This window comes from Balaenoptera musculus, chromosome X (genome assembly GCF_009873245.2).
Source record: "Balaenoptera musculus isolate JJ_BM4_2016_0621 chromosome X, mBalMus1.pri.v3, whole genome shotgun sequence".
NCBI classification, from domain to species: domain Eukaryota; kingdom Metazoa; phylum Chordata; class Mammalia; order Artiodactyla; family Balaenopteridae; genus Balaenoptera; species Balaenoptera musculus.
In genome coordinates, this window is record NC_045806.1 from 112800159 (window position 1) to 112825814 (window position 25656).

General features: G+C 39.8%; 1 protein-coding gene and 2 non-coding genes across 10 annotated transcripts; all 3 read right to left on the reverse strand.

The window, feature by feature from the left end:
* Nucleotides 1–23757, reverse strand: PABIR2 (PABIR family member 2). 8 transcript variants are annotated; one of them, XM_036840371.1, is made up of 10 exons: nt 22680–23725; nt 20441–20519; nt 16042–16098; nt 15695–15738; nt 15556–15610; nt 15181–15282; nt 14694–14779; nt 14097–14158; nt 11527–11623; nt 1–1888 (listed from the first exon to the last, which is right to left on the reverse strand). In XM_036840371.1, exons 1-10 carry the CDS (start codon nt 22775–22777, stop codon nt 1819–1821), a joined length of 750 nt encoding a protein of 249 aa, XP_036696266.1. In that variant the 5' UTR covers nt 22778–23725; the 3' UTR covers nt 1–1818. The 8 variants fall into 8 exon arrangements, with proteins under 8 accessions (XP_036696266.1, XP_036696259.1, XP_036696268.1 ...); XM_036840364.1 differs by having other exon boundaries at nt 10–2833; nt 14097–14161; nt 22680–23757; XM_036840373.1 differs by having other exon boundaries at nt 10–1888; nt 14694–14776.
* On the reverse strand, nt 8264–8395 carry LOC118889347. Its single transcript, XR_005018484.1, has one exon. It is a non-coding gene; the product is annotated as a small nucleolar RNA U109 (small nucleolar RNA).
* On the reverse strand, nt 11760–11903 carry LOC118889348. Its single transcript, XR_005018485.1, has one exon. It is a non-coding gene; the product is annotated as a small nucleolar RNA U109 (small nucleolar RNA).
* Nucleotides 23758–25656: the final 1899 nt, after the last annotated feature.

The window sequence follows — 25656 nt, forward strand, 5'->3', positions numbered from 1 at the left end:
GTGTTCCCGATATCCTTTTATTCAAAACTTGACTGCAATTAGACACAGAGAATGCAATACTGGGATATGGATAGGCTTAAAAATTTTACAGAATTTTATGCATGTGTACACACTTTATTAAATTTGCACTCTAAGATATACACAAGGTCAGCAGTTCACAAAACTTATTATTATTCCAAAAGCAGTTATCATGAAACACAGTGATTATATGTCAGTCAAGCAAAAAGAGCATCTATTAAATTTTCTTATCATATCATCTCTTATACTTGTTTTCACATAGAAGCCTGAAATATGATATATTAGAATAGGAAGAGAGAATTTTACTTTATAACAATGATCACTTTTCAAATATTAGACTTTATATAAAAATAAAGGAGTACTGTCAACAAAGCTCACCTGAAGGTTAGCATGTCTATCTTTTATGTAATCCGAAACAACCCCTGCACAAACTTAACTCTCTAGTCACTTTAAACAATAAAAATGAACCTTGGCTTAAACAGTAAAGTCAGTTACCTTGCCTCCTAGTTCTCATAACAGAGGAACAATTTCATTTTCCTGTCCCAATTCTACCCCAAAATAAATTTATTTTATTTAAAATAAATTTAAATATCATTACATTCTAAAGGTTATGTCTTAAGAGTCCTAAATTAGAGCCAAAAAATGATGGCCAAAAGTGTCCCTTTAAGGCAAAGAAGACAGTAGAGAGCTGGTGGATAAATACCCTATAGGAGAAAACCATCTCTTAGTATTATATAGGCAGAGACTTTTAACATGGTTCTTTCACAAACAGAATAAATACACTGCATACCACTGATGTAATTTTTCTTTAAAATGACATACTAGAGAACAATCTTCATAATATATACATTCATGTTAGGTTTGAAGGATTATGGACTTTGCACAGATGAAAGTCAATATGAGAAATAAAGCCATTAATGACCATTATGGCAGTTACCACAATTTAAAATAAACAATACAGCTGATGCTACAACAGAACTACTTACTGCAAGCTAAGTGATGCTCTCTTATAATTCAGAGAGAATAGGTTTCCCTTCAAGCCCTACAGTATTACTAGTCTGTGGGTACCCTCAAAGCACATCATCTTCCTTTAAAATTCAACGACCTTTGCCTTCAAAAGACACAAATGCAGTAGTTTTCATTTCTTACATTCATTTAAAAATGGAATATTGTGGTCCTAGCAGGCAAATTTGCATGTTAAATACAGACAATCCAACCACGATGTCTGACCATTAAAAGAAATCTATCACAACAGACATTTTGCACACAGTTTTAAATAATAAATAACACGGCAATAGATTACACTCAGGTTTTAAAATAGCTCTATCGGGATTTTCCTCTTTTAAATGTTAAATAACTTATGGTACCGCAGACTTACTATCATGTACACTGTTGACAGCTCAAACAGCTTCTTAAAAGCAGAATGCACGATGACATTGACTTTGGCAGCTCCTAAAAGCTTCCTCGTAGATATTAAACTGCGCTTCCTATAAGGCAGCATGTATAAGAACTGGACTCTGATTCTGGGGGCAACACAATAACCAAAATACAGTCGACAACACCACTCACCACACAACAAAACAAACAACTCCAATGACGAAAAAGTAATCAGAAAGAAGCAGCAATCAAAACGGTATGTGGCAATCAGACACAGAGCCCCTTTTCTATCCTACCTTATGATATACATCTTTACAGCATGACACTGAACCCCAAGGCCCCTCAGGCCTCATTACACCACCCAAGACAAGCTGTCAAGCTCCGTGTACACTTTTCTACACAGTGGTTTGTGTGTAAATAACATTATTCATTCATTTGTAGATGCTCCACACATCTGGTCAAGGCAGGAATTTCTTCTCCTTGATAACACCACCTAGAAACATTAACAATATTTTATATATTCCTTAGGGCAACAGGTTTGAGGAGAACAATATCAACTGGGGTAGCTAAGTCATAAGAAGCTGTGGTGACTAATCCCGGCATCCTGTTAAGTCCGTTTACATTCTCAGCACTAAAATCAATCCTTGTATCCTACACTCCAACAGCAAAGAAGCAATATGCACAGTAATGAAAGCAACGACATGTTTTTTCCCCTTTGTGAGAAATGGCAAGGAAGCAGCTCAAACAGGAAAGGGAAACAAAATAATGTACTTTAAGCTGATGCAGAAAAATAAAAATTTATATCAAAAGCAACTCATCTAATATTGTGAGATAAAGAGATTTGAGACTTATGTAGTCAACAGAGAACAACAACAACAAAAATCTCTCAAGCAAGAGAATTTCTGATCAACTCTAGCTGTCATGACACTGCTGGGAAAAAGAACCATTGTCGAAAATACATATTAGTGCTTTCCTTAAATGTATAGACTCTAAAATAGGTGCTCTTTGAAGCACTGAGGAAAATATATATATATATATATGTACTCTAAGCAATCAAAAATGAGTATTTGAGATTTCATTACTAGTTCAAAATGAGATCAGCAAAAAGAGACCTAAGTAAGGTTACTACACTCAAAAAATCAAACTTTAGAGAAGTGCCAAAAAAGAACGGCATCAAAATGGTTTAGATCAGTAACACTTTAATCCTCATTACGGATCAAAGTTCCCTGTGTTCCTCCCTGAATGTTTTCTGCAGGAAACAGCAGTTAGAACACTGAATCAGAAATGGGTAAGTCACTTGGGTGAGAGATCATCCATCAAGATGAACGGAGAGCATGAATTGGAGCATGCTACTGGAGCCTCTGCGGTTGTGCTGCCTTTAGCCAGTGAGTCTGAGGACAAGCCACTGCTGCTACTACTGCCATCCAAAATATCTGAACTGAGGACAAAGCAAAAAGAATTATAAGCAGATGCATCTATCAGGGTAAAGGCAAACATAACATGCAATGACATGGTTTCAAGAACTCACGGATCAGTACAGCATTGGTAAATCATAAAAAGCATAAAAGCAACAGCAAAACTAGAGAATGTACTATATTCAGATACCTGGGAGAGGACAATGTCAGAGAAATCCCAAGTTAAGACACGCAAGGTTCTGTATCATTTGGGTGCTCTCCTAGAGGCACCAGAAGGTCCAACATACCAGTAAGTGTTCCTCTTGACATGTCATGGTTTCCGTGAGGGAGTTCCCCTACCTTCAGCTCAAGCGATTTCTACCCTTATATTTCTCTTCTTTAAAATTTTTTTTTTATTTTTATATTTCTCTTCTTACCTTCAGCCTTCGAGTAAGAGGAGTGGTTACTCGCTGAGGTACCCTGGACTGTCGGAAGTATTCTAGCAAGTATACTGCTTCATGGTCCTTCCATTCCAGAACAGTCTTTCAACTGCTCTAGATTTTATCACTTCCTCACTCCCAAGAGGCCTTCGACTCAAATACACATTTTTTTTTCTAATTTCCTCCATTATTTGCCTTTTATGTTCTTCTCATTTTATGAATTTCTTAGACTATTTCCTTTCCTCTTGCTTTCAAAACTCAAAGGTCTCCCTCCTATTTCTAAAAGACTTGTTTCTTTGATCCCTTCAGTTAACTTCCAGTCAAGCTTCTAATAGAAATGCTCTATATCCACAGACCCAATACCCTCACAGCCCATTTGCCTCTTTAATCCTGACAACTGGCTTCTGCTCCTGTCCTTCCACTAAGACTCCTGATCTGGTCATCAGGAGCCTCTAGAACCCAACCTGGGGATACCTGACCCATCCAGCCCAGGCTCCCAGGGCTCCCAACAATCAAGCCAGCCTGCCTCATGAATCTGGCTACAGACTTTAGCATTCACAATTGCCAGCCTTCACAATCTGACATGAGGCTGCCTTCCTGGCTATGATACCCATCAATACAACATGTAAGCTCCGTGCTCTATATTTGGCCCGAATTCACTCATTCAGTCATTTCATTTCTTCTAATATTTACTGAGTACCTACCAAGTGCAGAATGTATGCCAGATATTAGAAATACAGTGGTATATAAGACAGACATGACCCCTGCCCTCATCTAATTTACAGTATAGTACAGGAGACAGTTATATAATCATGCTAATAAATATATAATTATAATTTGTGATCAAAGCAGTAAAGATACAAGGGACTCTGAGAGTATATAACATGGGTGACCTGATCTAATTTGGAGGAATACGGAGGAACAAGCCTCCCCCAAAGTGATATTTGAGCAGTTGTCTGAAAGATGAGTAGGCCTTAACTGGGTAAAGTTGGGGAAGAGGCAAGGGTATTTCTAGGAGCCAAAACCAGGCTAGTATGGCTATAGCACAGACAGCAAGGAGAACATGATGAGAGAAAGCTGGCGAAGGAGTCAGGCAGTTTTAGGATCTACACAGACATACTTTTTTATTTTTGAAAAGGAAACAAAGCATAGAATTGGAGAAGGACTTGTGAATCAGCAAATATAGGTTCTAGTTTAAGTTTGATCACTAGCTCCTTTGCAAAAGCCCATCCTGGTCTAAACTGCCCTGAAACTCAATATTATGTCTTTAATATTATCGTTTTTATGAATTTCCAAGTTAATGTATTCCCACTGTTAAGCAACCTATGATACATTTGGAAGTTTCTGGCCTCTGTACCACCCTTAATAAAATGTAACTTCCCCCAACCCAGCTTCTCTACTCTTACATTTCTTCAAAATGTCATTTCTTTCTTTTGCCTATGGATTGTTTTCAGATGGAAACAGAATACAAATAGGCTTTGGAAAAGTAAAAATATCGGGTTGGCCAAAAGGTTCGTTCGGTTTTTTCCATAAGATGGCTCTAGTAGCACTTAGTCATCCTTAACTTCATTCGAAACAATTTTGTTAGACTGTGTTGTGACAGCTGTCGTATCAGCGTGCATTTAAAAAATATCAAAATTGGTGAATTTTTGTGTAGCCATTTTAATATTGAAGATGGAAGAAAATAGCAACATTTTCGGCATATTATGCTTTATTATGTCAAGAAAGGTTAAAAACACAACTGAAACACAAAAAAAGATTTGTGCAGTGTATAGAGAAGGTGCTGTGACTGATCAAACGTGTCAAAAGTGGTTTGCAAAGTTTTGTGCTGGAGATTTCTCGCTGGGCGATGCTCCACAGTCGGGTAGACCAGTTGACGTTGATAGTGATCAAATTGAGACATTAATTGAGAACAATTAATGTTATACCACACGGGAGATAGCCGACGTACTCAAAATATCCAAATCAAGCGCTGAAAATCATTTGCACCAGCTTGGTTACGTTCATCGCTTTGATGTTTGGGTTCCACGTAAGTTAAGCGGAAAAAAAACTTCTTGACAGTATTTCTGCATGCAATTCTCTACTTAAACGTAATGAAAACGTTCTGTTTTTAAAACAAATTGTGACAGGCGATGAAAAGTGGATACTGTACAACAATGTGGAACGGAAGAGATCGTGGGGCAAGCGAAGTGAACCACCACCAACCACACCAAAGGCCGGTCTCCATCCAAAGAAGGTGATGGTGTGTATATGGTGGGATTGGAAGGGAGTCCTCTATTATCAGGTCCTTCTGGAAAACCAAATGATTAATTCCAACAAGTACCGCTCCCAATTAGACCAACTGAAAGCAGCACTTGACAAAAAGCGTCCAGAATTAGTCAACAGAAAACGCATAATCTTCCATCAGGATAACTCAAGACAGCATGTTTCTTTGAGGACCAGGTTTCTTTGTTACAGCTTGGCTGGGAAGTTCTGATTCACCCGCCGTATTCACCAGACGTTGCACCTTCGGAGTTCCATTGATTTCTGTCTTTACAAAATTCTCTTAATGGAAAAAATTTCAATTCCCTGGAAGACTGTAAAAGGCACCTGGAACAGTGCTTTGCACAAAAAGATAAAAAGTTTTGGGTAAATGAAATTATGAAGTTGCCTGAAAAATGGCAGAAGGTAGTGGAACAAAACAGTGAATACGTTGTTCAATAATGTTCTTGGTGAAAATGGAAAATATGTCTTTTAGTTTTACTTAAAAACCGAAGGAACATTTTGGCCAACCCAATAAAAATGGAAACAGTATATTCCACAGTCCTCCTACTCTATACTTTCTGCTGTCAAATGCATCATTAATAATACCACTTTTAAGTAAGAAGTTTGGAAAATTTAGCTGGCTCTGGTATTTTTTCAACCAAATGGCAAAATGGGTCTAAAATATGAATTATTCAAAGTACTGAAAGAAAGTTGCACAGATAATCTAAGACATTGGAAAATCAAAAGACCTTTATATTTGCCTTTGGAACATATGTGATTTTCCTCCTGCAGCATTTTGCCTAGACTAATACTAAAATGAATTTACTTTCCTAAAGCACATATTGGCTGGGAAGCCGAAGGACACGCTCTCTGCTACTTGGCAGGAAGAAACAGGCTTAGATTAAAATTTGGCCACCAAGCAGATAATCTGAATATAAATACTTTCTTATTCCAACCAGACTTATGGTGAGCCCTGGGTTAAAAGATTCCATTTGCCATAAAACCTGTTTGCTTAGGTGAATCCTGTATTCATTCAAAAACATAGAACGTGACTCGCCGTGAAATTTGTCTTCTAATGCTGTTGATTACCTTAAAGAAATAAGCTAATGGGGAAGTTACCAAGAAAAAAATAAGTCTGAACATTTCACTTCATATATTTTTTCAAGAATATATATTTTTCAAGAATTTCTTCTCAATTATTAACTGTAAACATATATAATTGTGTTTCATTGACAGAAAAACAGCATACTTGCATTTAGTCTCCAGTGCAATTTAAATTCAGAGCCTGGTAAAACTTTAACCAGGTATTTTCACTAAACTAAAATCTAGTTTCTGTTCTAATTAATCTGGCACTACTATACTTGGTCCTGGAAGCAGTGACTACAGGTCACAAATTACCCACTGTTAATATATCCACAAGCAAGACTTAACGTGATTTTGTAATTCCAGAGAGATCACTGTACAAAAGTGATTTTCACTGTGTCTGCTATTAAACCTTCTACCAGGGCTTCAAAAAGCAACAAAGCGTGGTCCAATTTAAGTTTCTCTCTTTTTTTCTTTCCTAGTTTAAGCTCTGATGGAGGTGCTAATGAGCCTTAGACTAGTGGACCAAAGCCAAACAACGGCAGGAAAGCAAAGGACTTAGACAATTCAAATTGGACACAGGAGTACGTGAAACAAAAGTAAACTAATTCATTTCAGCCACTGACTATACCAATTGAGGCAGTATTTGAACCACACCACCAAAAATACTTATGACAGCTAAAGTAGTGCCCTCTGTCTAAAAAAACTAAGGGAGAAAGTATAAGGGAATCATTAAAACATTCAGTGATAAAGTAACAACAAAATTAGCTTGTCCAGTGTGACTCATGCTATCACCCATCTGGTGGAGCCACCCTTGTGCCTTGTCCAGTCAGTAAACTGGGTTCTATCAGATAAACGGCAGGCAGGTAAATACGCCAGAAATCAGCCGCAGCCCTGTCAGCCCCAGCACAGATTTTAGTATAAGGTAAGACTACAGGGCATCCCCCTACCCCTTGGTGTGGGTTAAACTGGTCCATAGGGTTTGTTCTCTACTCTCTACTATCTTACCTTACGAAGACCCAGCATTATCTTGCTGTATAGCCTCTAGGTTTTTAAGATCACATAGTTAAATGTGATCAGTTCCACTGTCACTTTGGGGATAGGAGTTTTAAAGTATCAGCACATAGGGATGTAACGTACAACACGATCAAGATAATGAACATGGCTATACGTTATAAATGAAAGTTAAGAAAGTCAAATCCTAAGAGGTCTCATCACAAGGAAAAAATTCTTTTTCTATTTCTTTAATTTGGTATCTATATGAGATGATGGACGTTCACTAAACTTATTGTGGTCACCATTTCATGACGTACGTAAGTCAAGTCATTATGCTGTACACCTTGAACTTATACAGTGTTGTATGTCAATTATACTCAATAAAACTGGAAGAAAAAAATTTTAATTAAAAATACTACTCTTTAATCACCAGAAAAAGAATATCAGCACAGAAGTCTAAGCTGCTCATATAAACATCTTCAAGTATATGTGAACATTTCTGTCATAATAAATAATGATTACCTTATTCTTTGTACATGTAACATACTCATGATAAAATTTTCTTGCCGTGACACATACATTAAAAATAATGTTAAAAATCACTGAGATAAGTCTAATGAAAAATGCTAAAATAAAACCATAAAGGTTAAGTCAGCAGTCCTGTTAACACTAAGGCACTGGGCAAGAAATTTCATGGAAGACTTTTTCCTTTTCTGTAGGAGAAATAGACTATCACTTAATCTTCACTACATGGCTAGCAGCCCTGAAAACTCCTTTATTTTATATGCCACAGATAGTCTTACTCCCAAAAGAATGAGGAGCAGAACAGTTCCCAGCATGAAAAAAAGAATCAAAGCGCCATGTAAAGGTGTACTTCCGAGCTACGGTCAAACTCTTGATGTTCCTAAGGACTAAATGCAGAATGACATAATTCCTACCTTGTGGTTAACAAAGTTCCCCAGATTTAGTTGGCAAAGATTGAAGAATTTTTAGTAAAAAATAGGTTTATAGGGCTTCCCTGGTGGGACAGCGGTTAGGAATCCACCTGCCAATGCAGGGGACACGGGTTCGAGCCCTGGTCCAGGAGGATCCCACAAGCCGTGGAGCAACTAAGCCCGTGCGCCACAACTACTGGGTCTGCGCTCTAGAGCCTGCGCGCCTAGAGCCTGTGCTCCACAACGAGAGAGGCCGCTGCGATGAGAAGCCCGTGCACCGCAAGGAAGAGTAGCCCCCGCTCACCACAACTGGAGAAAGTCAGCGCACAGCAATGAAGACCCAACAAAGCCAAAAATAAATAAATAAAATAAAGAAATTTTAAAAAAAAGATTCAATCACTAAAATAAATAAATAAATAAATAAATAAATAAATAAATAAATAAATAAATGGGTTTATAAAAAGGAGGCCCACTATTCCTTTGCATAGCAGTTGGCACACCAGACACAAACTCCATATGGGTCAACACTCAAACTTCACACTTATTGACAATTTATACTTCAAAGATGCAAGCTTTTAAAGATCATTATCTACCGTATAAACTTTAAAGTTTTAAAACCCATCTCTTCTTTATGGAGTGGGGCAGGGAACAAACTATAATGACTGAAATGATGAGATAATACCTACTGATGATCTGATACCTTTTCTCTCCCTAAAATGTATAAAAATGGTTTCCTTAGTTATCGAGTAGATTGTTATCCTTGGCAACAGCTAGCTCCTGTCTCTGTCCCCATTTCTAAGAATATGGATGTCTGATCAATGAAGCTGCTTTCAAGAGATAGGAAAAAAAAAGTTTCTGCAAAAACAGAATCCAATTTTACATATCATGAATAACTCATATTTAAATTCTGTTAATTTTAAGACATAAATGTCAGCAATCTTAGTACACAAGGTGTTGCAAAAGTCTTAGTGCGATTGTCAGCTTTAACAGCCTCAGAAGTCCAGATGCTCCAAACTTACTAAAATCATCGCTTGAAAGTTTAATCACCTAAATATCTTTGACACTGAGTTTTGTGAATTTTGAGTAATAAGTTTCTTTTTAATATATTACTTGAGCCATATGTTGGCTTGTTAGCACTCTATGAGCAGCCACGAATAAAGTAAATCTCTCCAGTGTGAGGCGACACTTTTTGTGTTTACAGATCAGAAGTGCCCTTCATCCCCAATGTTGATGTTCCCAGGGCTCCCACAGCCAGTCACATGTCTACGGAGAATGGAGGTGGTGGCAATAGAAATAGAAGCCTCATGGGAGTTCCCTGGTGGCCCAGTGGTTAGAATTCTGGGCTTTCACTGCCGTGGCCTGGGTTCAACCCCTGGTCAGGGAACTGAGATTCTGCAAGCCACGTGGCACGGCCAAAAAAAAATAAAATAAAATAGAAGCCTCACAACAGCCACCATCATAGACAGCTTAGGTTGTGCTGCTCAGAGGAATAAACGTCTGAACAACGGGAGAAGACCCTTGGTAAATGCCATATATTCTCTGTCCTTCCTTACTCATTAGTGTGAACCTGTCTCATAGCATCAAGCACAGTCAGCCTACAGCAATATTTAAGAAAAAAAATCACCTCACCCTGTATGTTTTTAGCTTGGCGGATGCTTTCATATCTTTTAACATGAACTTGGTTAGTTGGTTAGTAACTGCATAAGGAAATCTATTTATAATGTCATGTGCCTATATTAAAACACACTTTACCATAAAAGTGATACGCGGTTTCCACTCAGTATAGAGTTTCACCCACTAGTCCTCTTGACAAGCTTTAGAAGTTTTCTCTTTGCAATCATCTACATACCTGGAAAGGCATTCTGTACCAAATTTAGCACTGAGCTACCAAGGACAGACAGGGATGAGAGAGAAGAGAGAGTGTGGGGCTGAAAATAGCTAGAACTATCTAAAAGGCATCTGTTCCAAGGTTAGAATGGTACTGATCAACGAGTCTAATGAGCTAGAATAATCTGTGACTTCTTGGGTCAACTAGAAGTAGAGGTTACCTTGGACAAAACAACGAATAAGTGATTTGGAAAGAAGGAATAGTCAGTCTGTATAACTTATAAGTGGCTTAACAGGATTCTTCCATTTAGAGAGCACCATCTTTTTTATTTTAAAGTGAACGCCCTCTGGGGTTCTTAAAAAAAAAAAAGAACCTTAGCCATAAAATTCAGGGAACAAAAAGTTCTGCAAGGCACTACACAATTGCACCCAGAACATGGGTGCTCAGTAAGTTGACTGAAACGTACTGAAAGATTTCAAAATATCACCTGGCCACTGCTATTATCCCTTTCTCTTCCTTCCAGTACGTATGTTGGCATCCAAGTACTCAACTCATCCTAGTACTCAAATTCGGGTACAGGAAAAGAAGTTAACTTACACACAAAAACACGAAAGGGCCTTAAGTTAGACATCTAAACTCGGCTGAGTAAGACTAAAAGACTAAAAAACAGTTATGTGAACAGACCACAGGAATCTTCAAGTGTTACTATTTAAACGAAACCTTAGTTACTATTGTGATGGAACACCCCAAAATTTTCAAAAAGATTTTATAACAACAGATAGTGCTGTTTAGAAAAGGCCATGCTTAAGAGAATGCTGGTGTTCTCTGCTAAGTTAAAAGGATATAATACAAAAGGCAGGCAGAGCAGCTACAATCAAGGCATATTCCCCAGGGCAACCCAGAAGCTCCTTCTCATGCCATCCAGCTGTTGACACTCTCCCACACCATTAGCACCTATTGAGAGGCTGACCTAACAGGAGCTAGGCATGAAGGTGAAGGTGCCAAAAAGATACACGCACTTCCAAAGGAAGTCCTGGTGACTTTCAAACGATCTGGTTTCTCACACTGTCTACATCTCCATGGAGATTTCACCTCTAGGGAGCATGGATAAAAAGTTGAATATGTTTTAAATGATCCCAATATACTTTTGCTGTGGTTCTTTTCAAATACATCATTCCCTAGTATCCTTTGGATTTTATTTCATTTTTTACCATGAACTGAGATCAGACAATTGTGCAGCCTCCGGAGACAGCATAGTGGTAGTGCCTTGGAAGAGCCTCTTGGGCTGGCTTTCGGTCTCCATTTCACCTAAAACAGAAAGAGATGATGCTACCGTAAAGCAATTTTACAGATACAGGCTTGCTGCTAAAATGGGGTGACCTTTGCTTAATCAAAGATCAGAATACTTCAGGCTGTTACTTGAAAGCTATTTTTCCATGTGCTTTAATGTAGAAGAAATATACTGCCACATAAACTCAACTAAAAAGTCAGGAGCCCTAAAAATACCTTCTCATTTACTGTATGTAGCATGCTGCCCATATAGTCAGGTTCTTTAATAGAAGAGTAGAACACTGATTGCATTAGGCAAAATGAATCAAGACTAATAACCACAGCAGAAATAAAGTATCCCCCAATAGCTGAAGCTCACGGTGAATAATAATTTATGCTAGATGATTAGTAAAGACTCTTGACTTTATATATTTTAATATCAGAACATTTCCTGAGTTGAAGTCAAATGGATTCAAAAGCATGGAGTCTGATAAAGAGCATATAAATCAAAGGTTGCTTTAGGCTACTTAGTGAAAATGAAGATTAGAAAATATAAGTTTGAAAGCACATCTGTAATTGAAAGCAATTATTAATTAATTCACAAAATTGATGTTGTACTGGCTACTTCAATCCCACAGATTTTCTCAGAACTGGGAATAGAAAAACTTTGCATCAGAAGAAATAATGCTTAGCATTTTGCCACTGGGAGTGCAAAGACTAACAACCCTAAATTAGACAGAAAAGCCCCTTTTCAAATAAGCTATGATTTAAAACATGCACATACCTTGGTTTCGAAGCTCTTTATCTGAGCTTTAAAATTGAACGTTAAAGACAATTTAATTCATGGGCCTATCTACACTCCATTAAGAAATTAGCAACCATGAACTTAAACCTCTACAAGATTCTTATGATGGAAAAAGACCAAGGAAGAACAAATGCAACATTCATTTTCCCCCATATTATTAATTAATTCATATTATCTTTCCTCTGGAGCTATTCTGAAAATTACTGAAATTCAAGAAAGGTTATGTTTTCATTTGCTTTTTTCCATGCTTTAATATGCGGCTTTTCAAAGCTGCTGCCGGGCTTTCAACACCTCATTAGCAAAAGACTTTAGCCCTTTTTAGCAAGGAATCCCTCCATCTGCTGGTATATTTTGGGATAGCTTTGAAACTGAACAACCATATTACATTATTCCATCAACTTCCTACAACATATTTAAAATTAATACTAATAACTATACTAGCTTTAATTTCCAAGTTTTATTTTCACATAATAGCTCCTGAGAAGGTTCTTCGGATTGTAAATAATTCCTTGCAGCCTTAAGGAAAAAGACTATTAGTTTATAAAATAAAATTTATTCACTAAATACAAACATTGTCACTGTATCAGCATTTATTCCCCAGAGCACACCATCTTTAATTTTAAGTTGTCTGAAATATAGCACTTTTTGAATCTGTGTATGATGCTATACCACTGGAAAGTCTTCGCTGAAGCTGCAAGTATCCGTTTACCTAACATTAGAAGAGTTGATTTGTTTACTAGCTCCAGAGGTGATCTGCACAAAAAAAAAACACTTACTGAATTGCTTTTTTAAAATGATCATTAAAACTCTCATTTAAAATGACATCCAACACTTGTAATCATGTGGTCATATCCCCAGGAATAATGACTAAACCCATGTTAAATTTCTTTGCCTTTTTTTTAATAGATTCCATTGGGTGCCCTCTATAAGCATCTAAAACTAGCACTGAGTGAGATCATTTTCGTTTAGTGCTTTGTGGTTTAAAATAAGGTAATTAAGAGAGCACCCCTTGGGAGTTTGGGGCTAGTAGATGCAAACTGTTACACATAGAACAGATAAACAACAAGGTCCTACTGTAGAGCACAGGGAACTATATTCAATATCCTGGGATAAATCATAATGGAAAAGAATATAAAAAAGAATATCTGTCTGTGTATAACTGAGTCACTTTGCTGTACAGCAGAGATTGGCACAGCATTGTAAATCAACTCTACTTCAATAAAAACATTAATTAAAAAAAGAAAAAAAAGAAAGTGTATTTCTTATAAACCACACACACAAAAAAAGAGAGCACCCTATTATATCAAAAACCCTATAGAGACTCAAATGGGAGGCATCATTTGGTGGTGACTTATATTTGAGCATACAGCATGTGTATGGACTTATTTGCTATGACATTAACACATATTTCTGCAATGTATCAACTTATATCTCTTTTATATTCAGATCACTGAGAGGCAAAATTTCTGGAATATATATTGATATTATGAATATCTGAATAAGATTCAGTTATGGAGTGTAAAAAAATATAGACAGTATCAAATAACTAATTCCCAGAATTTAGAATCAGTAAAGCATACATTGGAAAGAATATTTCACTATTTCTTTAGAAGAAAGGAGTCATGCCTTGAACTAATTTCAGACAGAAATGCTAATTTGTAATTCAAGCTAGACTACGTTTAATAGCAGAAGGGGGACGACACATACCTTTTCTTTTAAGAGGACCAAGAACACTGGGCCTAATGCACTTGACCGGACTCTGGCTTCTCCTGCTTTAAAGAATAAACAAACAGGATGACATTAAAGTACTTTTGGCAAATCAATAAAATTGACAGACACATAGGGAGAAATGGATAACGCCTGTGTTGAAGGTTGAGTGCATGATCTGACCTGGCATATGACAATCTGGAATAACATGGCATTTTAAGCTATTTTAAAAACTCGTTTTCTATGACAAAATATCCACAACAGCTTTAAAAAAAGATAAACCTTCTTAATAAGTTGTTTGGGATTTTGACTGGTCTACAATCTTAAAAAAATTTTTTTCCTTATCCTTATAAAGAATATATTTTCAAGTGTGTGTGTCCCCTCTGAACATAAACTGGCATAAGTCTCAAAAAAGTAAATATGGTAAAATGTTAATGGTAGAATATATAGGTGGTAGGTATATGGACGTTCACTGTGAAATTCTTTCAGTTTTGCTGTTTGAAAATTTCCATAATAAAATGTTGGGGAAGAAGTTCACCAAAGAGACAAATTTAATGAACAGCCTTTCAACCACATTTAAAAAGCAGGTTTACTTACCTGGAAAAGCGTCTTGGACTAGGAACGGGACTTGGTGGTAGTCCGCTGCTGCTCACAAACATTTGTAAGGATGGTGAAAAACACTGCTAGAAAAAAACATATTAAAATACTTCTAGTGCTCCGGTTTTCAAAAGGTTCTTATCAAAATGACAACAACAGCATCCTCAGAATTGCTTACCTGTCTGTCTCTCATACATGTTTATGAGAGAATACATAGATAGATAGATAGATAGATAGATAGATAGATAGATAGATAGATAGATAGATAAAGACAGACAGATGGATAGATTGATAGATTTTTTTCAAATTACTACTATAGACTTTTATTAATTTTCCTTCCAGTCATTGAATTCATCAAAATTGAGGTGATTTGTGTGTGTGTGTGTGTGTGTGTGTGTGTGTGTGTGTGTGTGTGTGTTTGTGTGTATTTTAGAGAGTAAACAGCTCAGTGTGTGAAAGAGAGTTAATATCTTGTCAATGAACCTACCTTTCCAAATCCTCTGGTGGGTGATGGTGCTGGAGAAACCGGAGTGAAGTCAATCCTTTTAGGAGAATATAATTTCTCTGGCTTGTCAAAATCACTATCACTCTGTAAATAGAAAGTGTTATTTCCTCATAATTCACAACTCCACACATCACAGTTCTTCTTTACTACACAAATAGGCCTACATTTTTAGAGTAGAAATGTATAGACTCTAAAAAGTTGCAATCTCATATTCTGGTGGGAAAGCAGAGATCAAAAACACTGAACTCAAATGTGGAAACAGGAGAGCCAGAGGTAAATGAAAAAAATGAATGAAGCCAAGGAACAATATAGCGGGTTCTAGAAAATATACAACAAGCAGATATGTGAAAACTTTACCAGGTTCAAGCTCTCATCCCATGATTGGCTTATCTGCATTGCGGTTTGCACTTCTCTAAAACAGACAAAAATGAATGGCCATTAGTGCTCGTAAACAAGACATACCTTCGGCCACACCCTGTTCTTGTGAAGCACTAACCTTTCATGTGCAGTTTCTCTGTTCATCATATCCATGCCTTCCTCCTGCAAAGGCAAACATGTGCTGAAAACATAAAATTTATCCACACAGTTCTCTATTTCAAAGAAAACGAAAAGGACTTTTCTGCCTCATTTAACATCATCACAGTACAGCGGGACTGACATTTTAAGTCTGTCACCTGTACCACATCTGTATTTTATCTGCCCACTCAGAAGAATCTGAACCTGTCCACAACTAACCAGAGTGGCAGCCTGACTCATTTTTAATATCTAAATCTGCAAAATGAAAATAAAATCAAAATGTAAAATGCAAAAAATTACAGATCTGAGCCAATAAGTAAAATTTACCCTTTTGATTTGATGCAGTCTGCTGCTAGGAATCCGATTAGGTGAGGATGACAGCAACTGGAAAGAAAAAGTAAACATTTACTATTTTTGAATCACAAAGCAGCGGTCTGCTGTCAGTGCCAGTGTACAACCTCTTCCTAGATAATTTTTCATACTCTTCTTAGAAATCGAGCTCTTTAAATCACTGAACATTAATGCACTAGAGAGGCAGTACATTCAGTCTTTTTTTTTTTGATCACAATGTAATTGGATAAAGAAATTTGGTTACAAGAATTATGACTGATTATAATTTTAACCCTTGAAAACCTTCATCTCTGGCAAAAACCAAGAAGCAGGTAATTGTGCATTTCCTGGTTGGAAAACAATGCTTTAGTCTTCCTCTCCTAAGCAGGCAAAGGTAAGTAAACTGAGAGCCATTCAGCAACTAATGTTTCAACATTTTATCCTATTTGAAATGACCCACGAGTACATTCAGTCTTTAGAAAGTACACCAGGTGTCCAACCTCAAAGCACCATCTGTCGCTAGACAGGCACTGACTTTAACATTTTTCCCAAAATGAATGCAGAGCCGTGTACGTTTATGTAAAAAAAGACTCCAGGTCTTAGAAATAGCCATGACCTCACTTATCTAAAATAAGGAACTCTATACAAAGGGAAAACAAAAACACTGATTCTATTCATTTTTATTACCAATGCACCGACGGAGGAAGACGAGCAAATAAGCCCAATATAATATATTGTCTATGATTAATGTTTATCGAAAAAACTTTAAAACTGCAATAAGGAGATTTTACTTGCATGATCTAAGTCAATTCTAAAATTCGATCACTAACGCTATCACCACAAAGCTTACTAGTTCAGAAAAAAATCAATGTAGAGGCAAGGTGCATTTTTAAGATAACTGTTGCTTTCCCTTAGATCATTTTTTAATAACACAAAGATGAAATGATTTGGGGGCCAAATTATGTTCCTTCAGAATCATCATAATCTGATCATGAAATGTAAGGTACAATTTATATCAACATCTTACTGAGTGGTTGGCGAGGGGAGAGTCTATAGCCATAATGTAAACAACTACTATTTATTCCATGATGAAATGCAAATGAATTTGTAATACTATAAAACCAAATATGACAATTATCCTGCTACAAGAGCCCCTATCCTATTCAAACTTTAAAAAATACTCATGTAGTGAGCAGTATAAAATGGTGATAAACTGCTCTAAGGTTTTTAGGCAAAAGCTAATTCCGGTGAAATTTTTTAAAAGTTATCCACTAAAATAAGATTTTACCTCAAAAGAGATCCCTTCATTTCCCACCCCTTTCTTTTACTTCTTCCTCTCCTAGGCTTTGAAACAAGAAAAACTTTACCAGTAAATTCCTTTCCAAAAGTATTTTTTTCCATTATGAAAGTAATACATGTTTGCTGGTGAACTCTTGATAAGGTCATTTGAAAAATGCTAAGCTACTAGGCAAGTAAATAAGGCAGGAAAGACTCCATCAGGATACTGTGGCAGAGAGCATGAACATGTCAGTCAGGGAACAAAAGAAACCCCAAAGGCAACGAAATAATCAGGAAAGCCAAAGTACGGATTGCCAGAAGCTGACTGTGGAGAAAGTCACAAGCTTAGATGGTACGTCTATATCACACACAACTCATCGATTTGAGACAGAACTGGAGAGTAGACCCGCAAGAGGGACAGAGAACAGCAGAGCTGTGTCTAGTACCAGCAACAAGAGCAATGGATGGGCTGAGCAAAAAGCCAAGAACCTCAAGGAGGCGCCAGTTAATGGTGTGAAGTTAGAGCAAAGGGCTTAAACGGGACCAGAACAGAGGCCCCTGATACTGGGGACTTCAGCAGCATGGTTTTGAAGTGGAGTTGTGGTAGATGTAGTGAGATTATAAACTGGCTGAATTGTTGGCAAGGAATCAGAGGCAGTTGAGTGTGGATTAAACTTTGAAAAAGCTCGGAGAGGGGAAGGGAAAAAGGGAAAGACAGATGTACGAAAAAAAGAGAAGCTTGTCTTCCAGATACGAGACGTGTGAGTCAGGAGAAGAAGGTGGGAGGGAAAGAGCCAGCAAGGAAGAGACTGAGGACACAAGATAGAGCAGAGACGACAGACTAAGCAAAGGCACAGGGGAGTCCGACAAATTCCCAACCATTAGCAGAAAGCACCCCATGTGAAGGGAAAGACACTTCCAGGAGAAGAAAGCTGCCGGTTATGGAAGAGAGGTGTCTGCCTTCTCTGAGAAGTGAGAAGGGTCATCTGCTGAAAGTGAAAGGGGGTGAGGCAGGACGACTGTCGTTTCTGAGAAGATTTTTGAATATTGCTTTGGAGAACAGCATGGGGCCACTGGCACCTTGAACCCAACGTGCCTGGAAAGAATATATCTGCTTTCCCTTCAAACGACCAATTCCTCTTAATTCTCTACCCAGAATAAAGGCAACACTTTTCCCCTGGTCACCAAGAAACAAAATTTCAGTCACTCTTGAGTCCTCCTTCTCTCTGCCTTTCTAGCTAATCAGTTAAATAATGAAGGTCCTAGATCTGCACGTCTCTTTCTTCAGCCCCGCGCCCCCCCCCCACCAGCCCTTTCTATTTCAGCCTGCAACACCTTACTTTGTGAGGGTTAAGACGGGACATAGGTAAGTATATTAAGATTTGTAGAGCACACGGTGACATAATGCATATGGTGTAATCAATATTATAATAAGAGTAGCCAAAGGGTGCTGGGGAAGGCGTCCAAAACCAAAAAGCCAGAGAGGAAAAGGGGACGGGGTGAGGAGAGAATAGGGATCAATAAAGAACAGTGGGTCCACGCGGCCCCTTCAGCAAACTCGTGCATTTCAGTAGAGCCAGAAGGAAGGCTATTAGTGAGAGATACACCCCGCCAGAGTTGATAAGAATCTTTACATCTTAGAAAAGAGCCAAGTGAAGTTCAGAGGAGCAAAATCATTTTCCCTTCTTTGCTATACTATTGAGATCAGAACACGGCTGTAGAACATATAGAAACATTTTTCACATATACAGCAAAAACGAGTAGTTCTATGTTCTAGTATCCTCAGGGAAGAAGGGACAGTAAACGAAATCTCCAGAGAGCTACCATTTCCCCCTTGAAGTAGCTGTAGCCACTTCAGCTGGAAATCTTTCTCAAAAGTGTTATATTCCCCACCCCCATTTCTTAAACAGATTTGACCAAACAGAATGGCACTGGAAGATCTCTATTCTAATCCCAGCTCTGCCACTTACTAATTGTGTGATTCGGAGCAAGTTACTTAGATCGGCTGAGTCTTAGCTGTTGCCTCTTTTAATTGGGAAAAACATCTTTTGCCCTGCCTACTTCACAGGGGTTGCTGAGAATTAAATGTGTGAAAGTACTTTGTAACATGTAAAATACCATATGAGTGTAGGTATATGAGTGTAGGTATTACTATAATTTAAGGAAAGGTTAATGACCCAGGTATCTGTAGGAACATCAATGATTTTACAGTTCAACGCCAGTGACACCCTCAGGGTCTATTAACAGGCTCTCAGCCCTAAGACCAAGCCACGGGCTGATTTTGTAAGAACCTCTGCCCGCTTTTCAGTCTTCCCCTCTCCTCCCTTGCTGCTAATACACCTTTAACCCAAATGTACCTCTTCTGATTTGCTGCTTCTCACACACTACTGGGTTGGAAGCTTATTATAATTGTGCATAAATTTTAGATGATTGAGAGGTCAGAGAGCCCCTCCTACAAATAAACTGATGAACCTTTGTGCACAGTCTATGGAAATCTGGTTCAGCCCTTTAGAGGTCTATTTGCTTACATCTCGTATCTTCCAGGGCGCTGCAATTACCGGATAAGTGGGCTCCACGTGTGAAGGGCTACTACATAAAAACCTCATCATAATTTCTCCCAACACAAACAACCAATGAAAAAGGTGTTTCCTGATGGCTCTGGCTATATAGACCAGTCACCATCAGCACCTCTACTGGAATACAAATCCAAGCATTTTCAAATAGACTTTACTTTGAATAGATAGCACTGTCCAACAGAAGTAAACACTCTGCTACCATATACATGATTTTTGCATCCTAGGACAAATAAAGACCACTGTTCTCAGTTATAATTAGAAGTTAATCCTGACTTACCTCACAACCACGATGCAAGTAGTAACAAAAAACAAGGAACAATGTTTAAAAATACCAAGTCCCACAGCCAAGAAAAAATTCTAACCAGGTTTCCTTTTTGCACCAAAAGCTGAAAATAGCCACAGCATGAGCAGTAAACAAGACAGGTAAAATCATTTGTTTCTTTTGTAAGCAGTGGTGCCTAGCACATCACCTCAAGAAAGAGGTACATTTTAAAGTGCTTCCCCCGATCCCAACTACTAACGATACTTACTCCTACACTTACCAAGCTGTGACGGCTCATCATGGTTGTACTATTCCTCCGAGTTCTAAACGTGTAAGGTTGAAAAACCTGGGAAAGGTCACTGAAAAATAAAAAATAAAATGATTAATGTCTTCTCATATAAGATATCCTTCGACTGTATTAACGCCAGCTCTCTGGTTAACACTGAAATCTACAACGGCTCCTTGTTTGATAAAATGAATCAACTCCTCACCGTCCTCTTCAGAGCATCCGGAGGGGTGTGCTGTGGATTACAGGTTGGCTGATACTGATCTCCTCCGGGTTGCAGGACAGCTAGGAGAGGTATGGGGCGGAGCTCCAGACTGGTTGTCTCCAGCTCCTTCTGGTCAGAACTCACGCCCCCAGACCGGTTACCACCAGACACTGGCAGCCTCATCTGTTTACCCCAGAGGACCTACCCGCAAATGTTACTGCTTTCTACATGTGCCGTGCCGTGAGAAGGGCTGGGGACCCCTGATCTCCAGGGGGAGCCCTATCAGCACATCTCCCACTATTGCCCTAAACATGTGCTCTACTTTGGAACCCTGCTGTCCAACTACATCAGCACACCTGGAGTCTTGCTCATGTTGCCCCTTCTGCCTCAAATGCCTTCCCTCCCACCACCATCTGTCCAAACCCTTCCTCTCCTCCAACACCCGTCAAAATGCCAGACCCTCCACAAAGCCTCTCTTCATTGCACAAACCTAATGCGATCATTCCCTCCTTTGCATTGGGTGGGAGCACAACGGGAAATCAGATGCTTCTTCAGAAACCGACTTTTTTATTAAAGGAAAGTGTGCGTGTGGTTTAAACCCCTTGGTAGAGGTGTTTTGGTCATCCCTGCAGTCCCTAGCAGAGTGCCATGCCCAGGACAAGAGGTCAAGAAGGATTTTCAGGGCTGAACTGGATTGGGCTTCAAGGGACCGTGGAGATCACCTAATCCAGCTCTCTGAAATTTTAAATGAGAAAACAGAGACTCGACGAGGCTAAGTGACTCATTCCTGATCACAGCCAGTTAGGGAGAAAATTGGGACTAGGCCTGGTCGCCTCACTCCTTCTTCTGTCGCATCATGCCACCTTTCAAATAATTACTTAAATCATGATTCAAGAAAACCCAGCATGTTATTTCTACAACAGTCTAAATGCAGGTCAACAGGATCACCCCGGTCCCCAGCAATTGCTGGCTTATGAGATTCAAAAAGACAACCAGAAAAGACCAGTTTATTCCTATAGTGTCAAAGATAAATGTAGAGCTGAGGACAGCATTAGAAAAGCAAAGAGTCACTCCACCATTCCCTCAGTTTTGAAATATAAAAAAAAAAAGGTGAATCTGTTTTTTCCCCAAAATAAAGATATTCTAATCAGTTTGACAGACAAGGATTACCTCTTCCTTTGTCTTCACTGTGCCTGATTAGTGTTTTTGGCTAATTCTACTCCCATCCCCTTTTTCTGGAGTCATTCCATTTCTACAGGGTCTCATGAATTGGCTCTAAGATGAATTGCCCACTTACAAAAGTGAAATGTAATAGGCTCAAGACGTCTGCCAACCTAACCTTCACTATCACAAGAGTCTACCTTAAAATAGACCCTCTGGTCACTTAATTCACATGAAAACACAAGACCTTACACTAAAATTCAAGGGTCAATTCTTTCGATTATTTTCGAAAACCTGTGCTTTCACTGACATGCCACCCTTCTTTTTTTATTGACCAGAATGCGTTTCAGGCAGTTTTAGGATCTGAAAACATTATGACAAATCCCAATCACTTAAGAGGACATGAATACGCCATTTATATTACAAGTTATTAGATAAATTGCGATTTATTGAAGTAAACCTGTGTTAATGCCAGGGTTCCTAAACTAAGCTTAGAAATAGCAACTCTTAGACGCAGGTGTCAAGTTGCAATCCTAGTTCCAGGGGCTTCAGTCTGACATTCAGTGGTGTAAATTAGGCAGGGCAAGCAACTTGTTAGAAGAGCCAGAAGCTTCCTGTAGTTTCTTTTACAGTGGGCCAACAGAGCCCCAGGTAGAGAGGGCCCCATTTTCCCCACACTGCCCAGAGTTTGGGGTCAAACTTTCACTCCACCTTGGGACCCAAGTTACTGTCAAGCAGACAAGTCCCCACCCCCTCAGCATGGAGGACCCAAATGAGCTCCAACTCTCACTTGAGGGAAGGAAGACTGCTTGCAGGGGGTCGAGGAGCCCCTGAACCCTGCACTCCAGCCTCCCCAACCGTGCTCACCTGAGCCCATGGATCAGGGGAGCGCTGTTGGCTCTCCTCAGGGTGACCCCATCAGATGTGTCAGACTCAAAGTCCAGCTCCATTTTCTCCTGAGCCATGTCGGAGACTTGCCGGCAGGCACGGCGGACAGCGCTCAGCTCCTGGTGCTTAGCTATGGACTCCCAGGACTCTCACTGCAGGACTGAGCTGCTGGGGACCGGCAGCTGGGGGCGGGGGCTAAGGGGCGGAGGCTTGGGGGCGGGGGCGGAGAAAAGCAGGAGAGGAGGGGGAGGGAAGGAGGATGAGGATGAGGAAGGGAGGATGAGAGTGAGGGAGGGGAGGAGGGTGGAGAGGTCGTGGTGGAGGGTGACAGGATAAAGGAAGAGGAACGAGGAAGGAGAGGGATGGAAGGAGGAGGTAAAAGAGCAAGAGGGAGGGAAAAAGGATAGATGGAAAAGCAGGAAGACAAACAGGGTAAAAGGAGGAGGACAGAAGGGGGAAAAGAAGAAGACGGGGGAAAGGAGGAGGGTAGGGTGCAGGGAAAAGAGGAGCGAGGGGGAGTGAAAGAAGAAGGACGAAGTATGGGGAAGAGGAGAGAGAAAGGAGGGAGAAGAGAAGGACGGGGAGGAAACTAGGCAGCGGCGGAACTCATGCTGCTATCTTTTGGCCAACGACCTCAAGCGGGGCCGGGCTACAGACACCCCAGCTGCCCGGGCAGCACTAGCACCGAGGAGCTGACAGTCGGGCAGGGCCCGGCCGGGCAGCCTCGGAGATTCCAGCTTCCCATGCTCGGGGACCCGGTCCAGTCCCCCATGCTCCGGGACCCGGTCCGGAGGCTCCTCAGCCCTGCGATCGGTGCTTCTCCTCCTCGCTCCCCCTCCCTGCCTGGAGGACAGGTGGGGGGTTCGACCAGCCGCCGCCGCGGTGCCTCCTTTTTCGGTCTTGGGTTCTAATGGCCCGGGGGAACCCCTCGGAGCCAAGGCCAAATTCTACAACCTGCCGCCTCTCACGCCTCAGAAGCGGGAACCTCCGCGGGGCCAGGTCTTCCGCGTCCGGGGACCCATCGGGTCCTGCGCACGCGCCCGGCGGCCGCGCCAATGGGCCCGCGGGCACGGAGCATGCGTGGGAGCCCCGCCCGGCAAACTTCCTCCAAAGGGGAGGAGCGTTTCCAGGGAGCCTGGAGCCTTTTTTGACTGCATTGGCCCGGGGACCCTGGCGCCCGATTTTGAAAAGGACCAATCGTTTGGAGATACTGGAGCATCATCTTTCTGGAGGAGTTTGGGCCAGTATTCACGGGAAAAAGAAACACGTGGTTTCCACGTTTTTTCGTTCCCAATTCGTATGCTCTGACTTCTGTGATCCTCGCTCATTTCTTAAATCCCTCGACTTAGTTGGTCTCTGTCTGGAGGGGCAGATTTCTTTTTCAGATCATCCATTTGGATGCACTAGACCAAAGGGAAGTGAATAAACAAAAGCAATGGGGTAAAAATAAAGAGAATCTAGTGAGAGTTCATATAGTTAGTGAGAAACACTCGTCTCCATTATACAAGCACCGTTCGCTTCGATGATATTAGGTAAAGTCCTGACGAACAAGTAGCAGAAACAGAATTTTTTTTTCCCTCGGCTTTACGAACGAAGACTCTAACGATCACGATTCAGCTTGTGTGAGACCTGGAATTACTTATTTTATTGAACATCTGCGTAGCAGTTACTGTGTGCTAGGCAGTATTCTAAGAGCTTTAGAAATATTAACTCATTTAATCCTCACCACTTGAATGACCCTGGGAGAGAGATGGCCTCTGTGCTGTGTTAATCACACATACCTAAAAAATACAGGAAACTTAATAATCAGGAAATTTAAAATAAAAAAAGGAAAAATTCATCTTTTGTAAAAATAGTTTTACCTGCTTCTTCAACTCAGTTGTACCATATTAAAACTTGCTGGGCTTCCCTGGTGGCGCAGTGGTTGAGAATCCGCCTGCCAATGCAGGGGACACGGGTTCGAGCCCTGGTCTGGGATGATCCCACATGCCGCGGAGCAACTGGGCCCGTGAGCCACAATTACTGAGCCTGCGCATCTGGAGCCTGTGCTCCGCAACAAGAGAGGCCACGATAGTGAGAGGCCCGCGCACCACGATGAAGAGTGGCCCCCGCTTGCCACAACTAGAGAAAGCCCTCGCACAGAAACGAAGACCCAACACAGCCATAAATAAATAAATAAATAAATAAATAAATAAATATTAAAAAAAAAACTTGCCAAGCCTAATCGTCATTTTAATCCTCAATATTTATGTGTTCTGACCGTAATAGAGTTTTTAAACCACTTTTAGATAGTTTCCTTTAAATTGCCTATATTCTTCTGCCAGCTGGATTAGAAACACGAGCTCTGTGTTTAGATATCAGTAATGTTTAGACATGATGAGATTTGATTGGTCTATTCATTCAGAATATATCCATTAAACCTTATTACCTGCCAAGAATAGTAACAAACTCTTTGAAAAGTAAAATAAGCAGTAGAGTGGAGGTAAGAGCTACCTGTTTTCCGATGTACTCCATATTTTTCTGTTATTCAAACAGTTTGGTTTTGACCCTCTGTTCTGTATTTAACCATTGCCTTCTGCAGTCACCCTGACTTTACTAAGCTTTAGCTGCCATCCTTCATAAACTTTCCAGCTTACCCTGGGAACTTCAGCAGTGGCTTTCAGGAATCTTGGTACCAGCCCAGATTCTACTGCTACCTAGTTATGTGCCATTAATCTCTCTGGAATTTTATCAACTGTAAAATAGAAATGATTTACCTACTTTACAGGATAGCTGTGAAGGACAGGTTATTTAAACCTGTATTTATTCATAAAATAATTTAATAAGTATTTATCGAGTACTTATGGGTACAAAAATAGTGTCCAGAGAAATATCCAGAGGCGCCTGGTCTGTCTTTTCACTTAAATAGAAGGGCAGAGGAATCTTGGCTTTGCCACTTAGTAGTTGTAATTTGAGT

What these genes read in the sequence shown, in the direction of transcription:
- PABIR2 (XM_036840364.1), bottom strand. Translation starts at nt 22,777, where the DNA reads ATGGCTCAGGAGAAAATGGAGCTGGACTTTGAGTCTGACACATCTGAT. An exon ending in TGATGAGCCGTCACAGCTTG is followed by an intron (nt 16,099 to 20,440) that starts GTAAGTGTAGGA and finishes TTTTCTTTCCAG; the next exon opens with TTGCTGTCATCCTCACCTAA. An exon ending in TGGTCCTCTTAAAAGAAAAG is followed by an intron (nt 11,624 to 14,096) that starts GTATGTGTCGTC and finishes TTTCTGTTTTAG; the next exon opens with GTGAAATGGAGACCGAAAGC.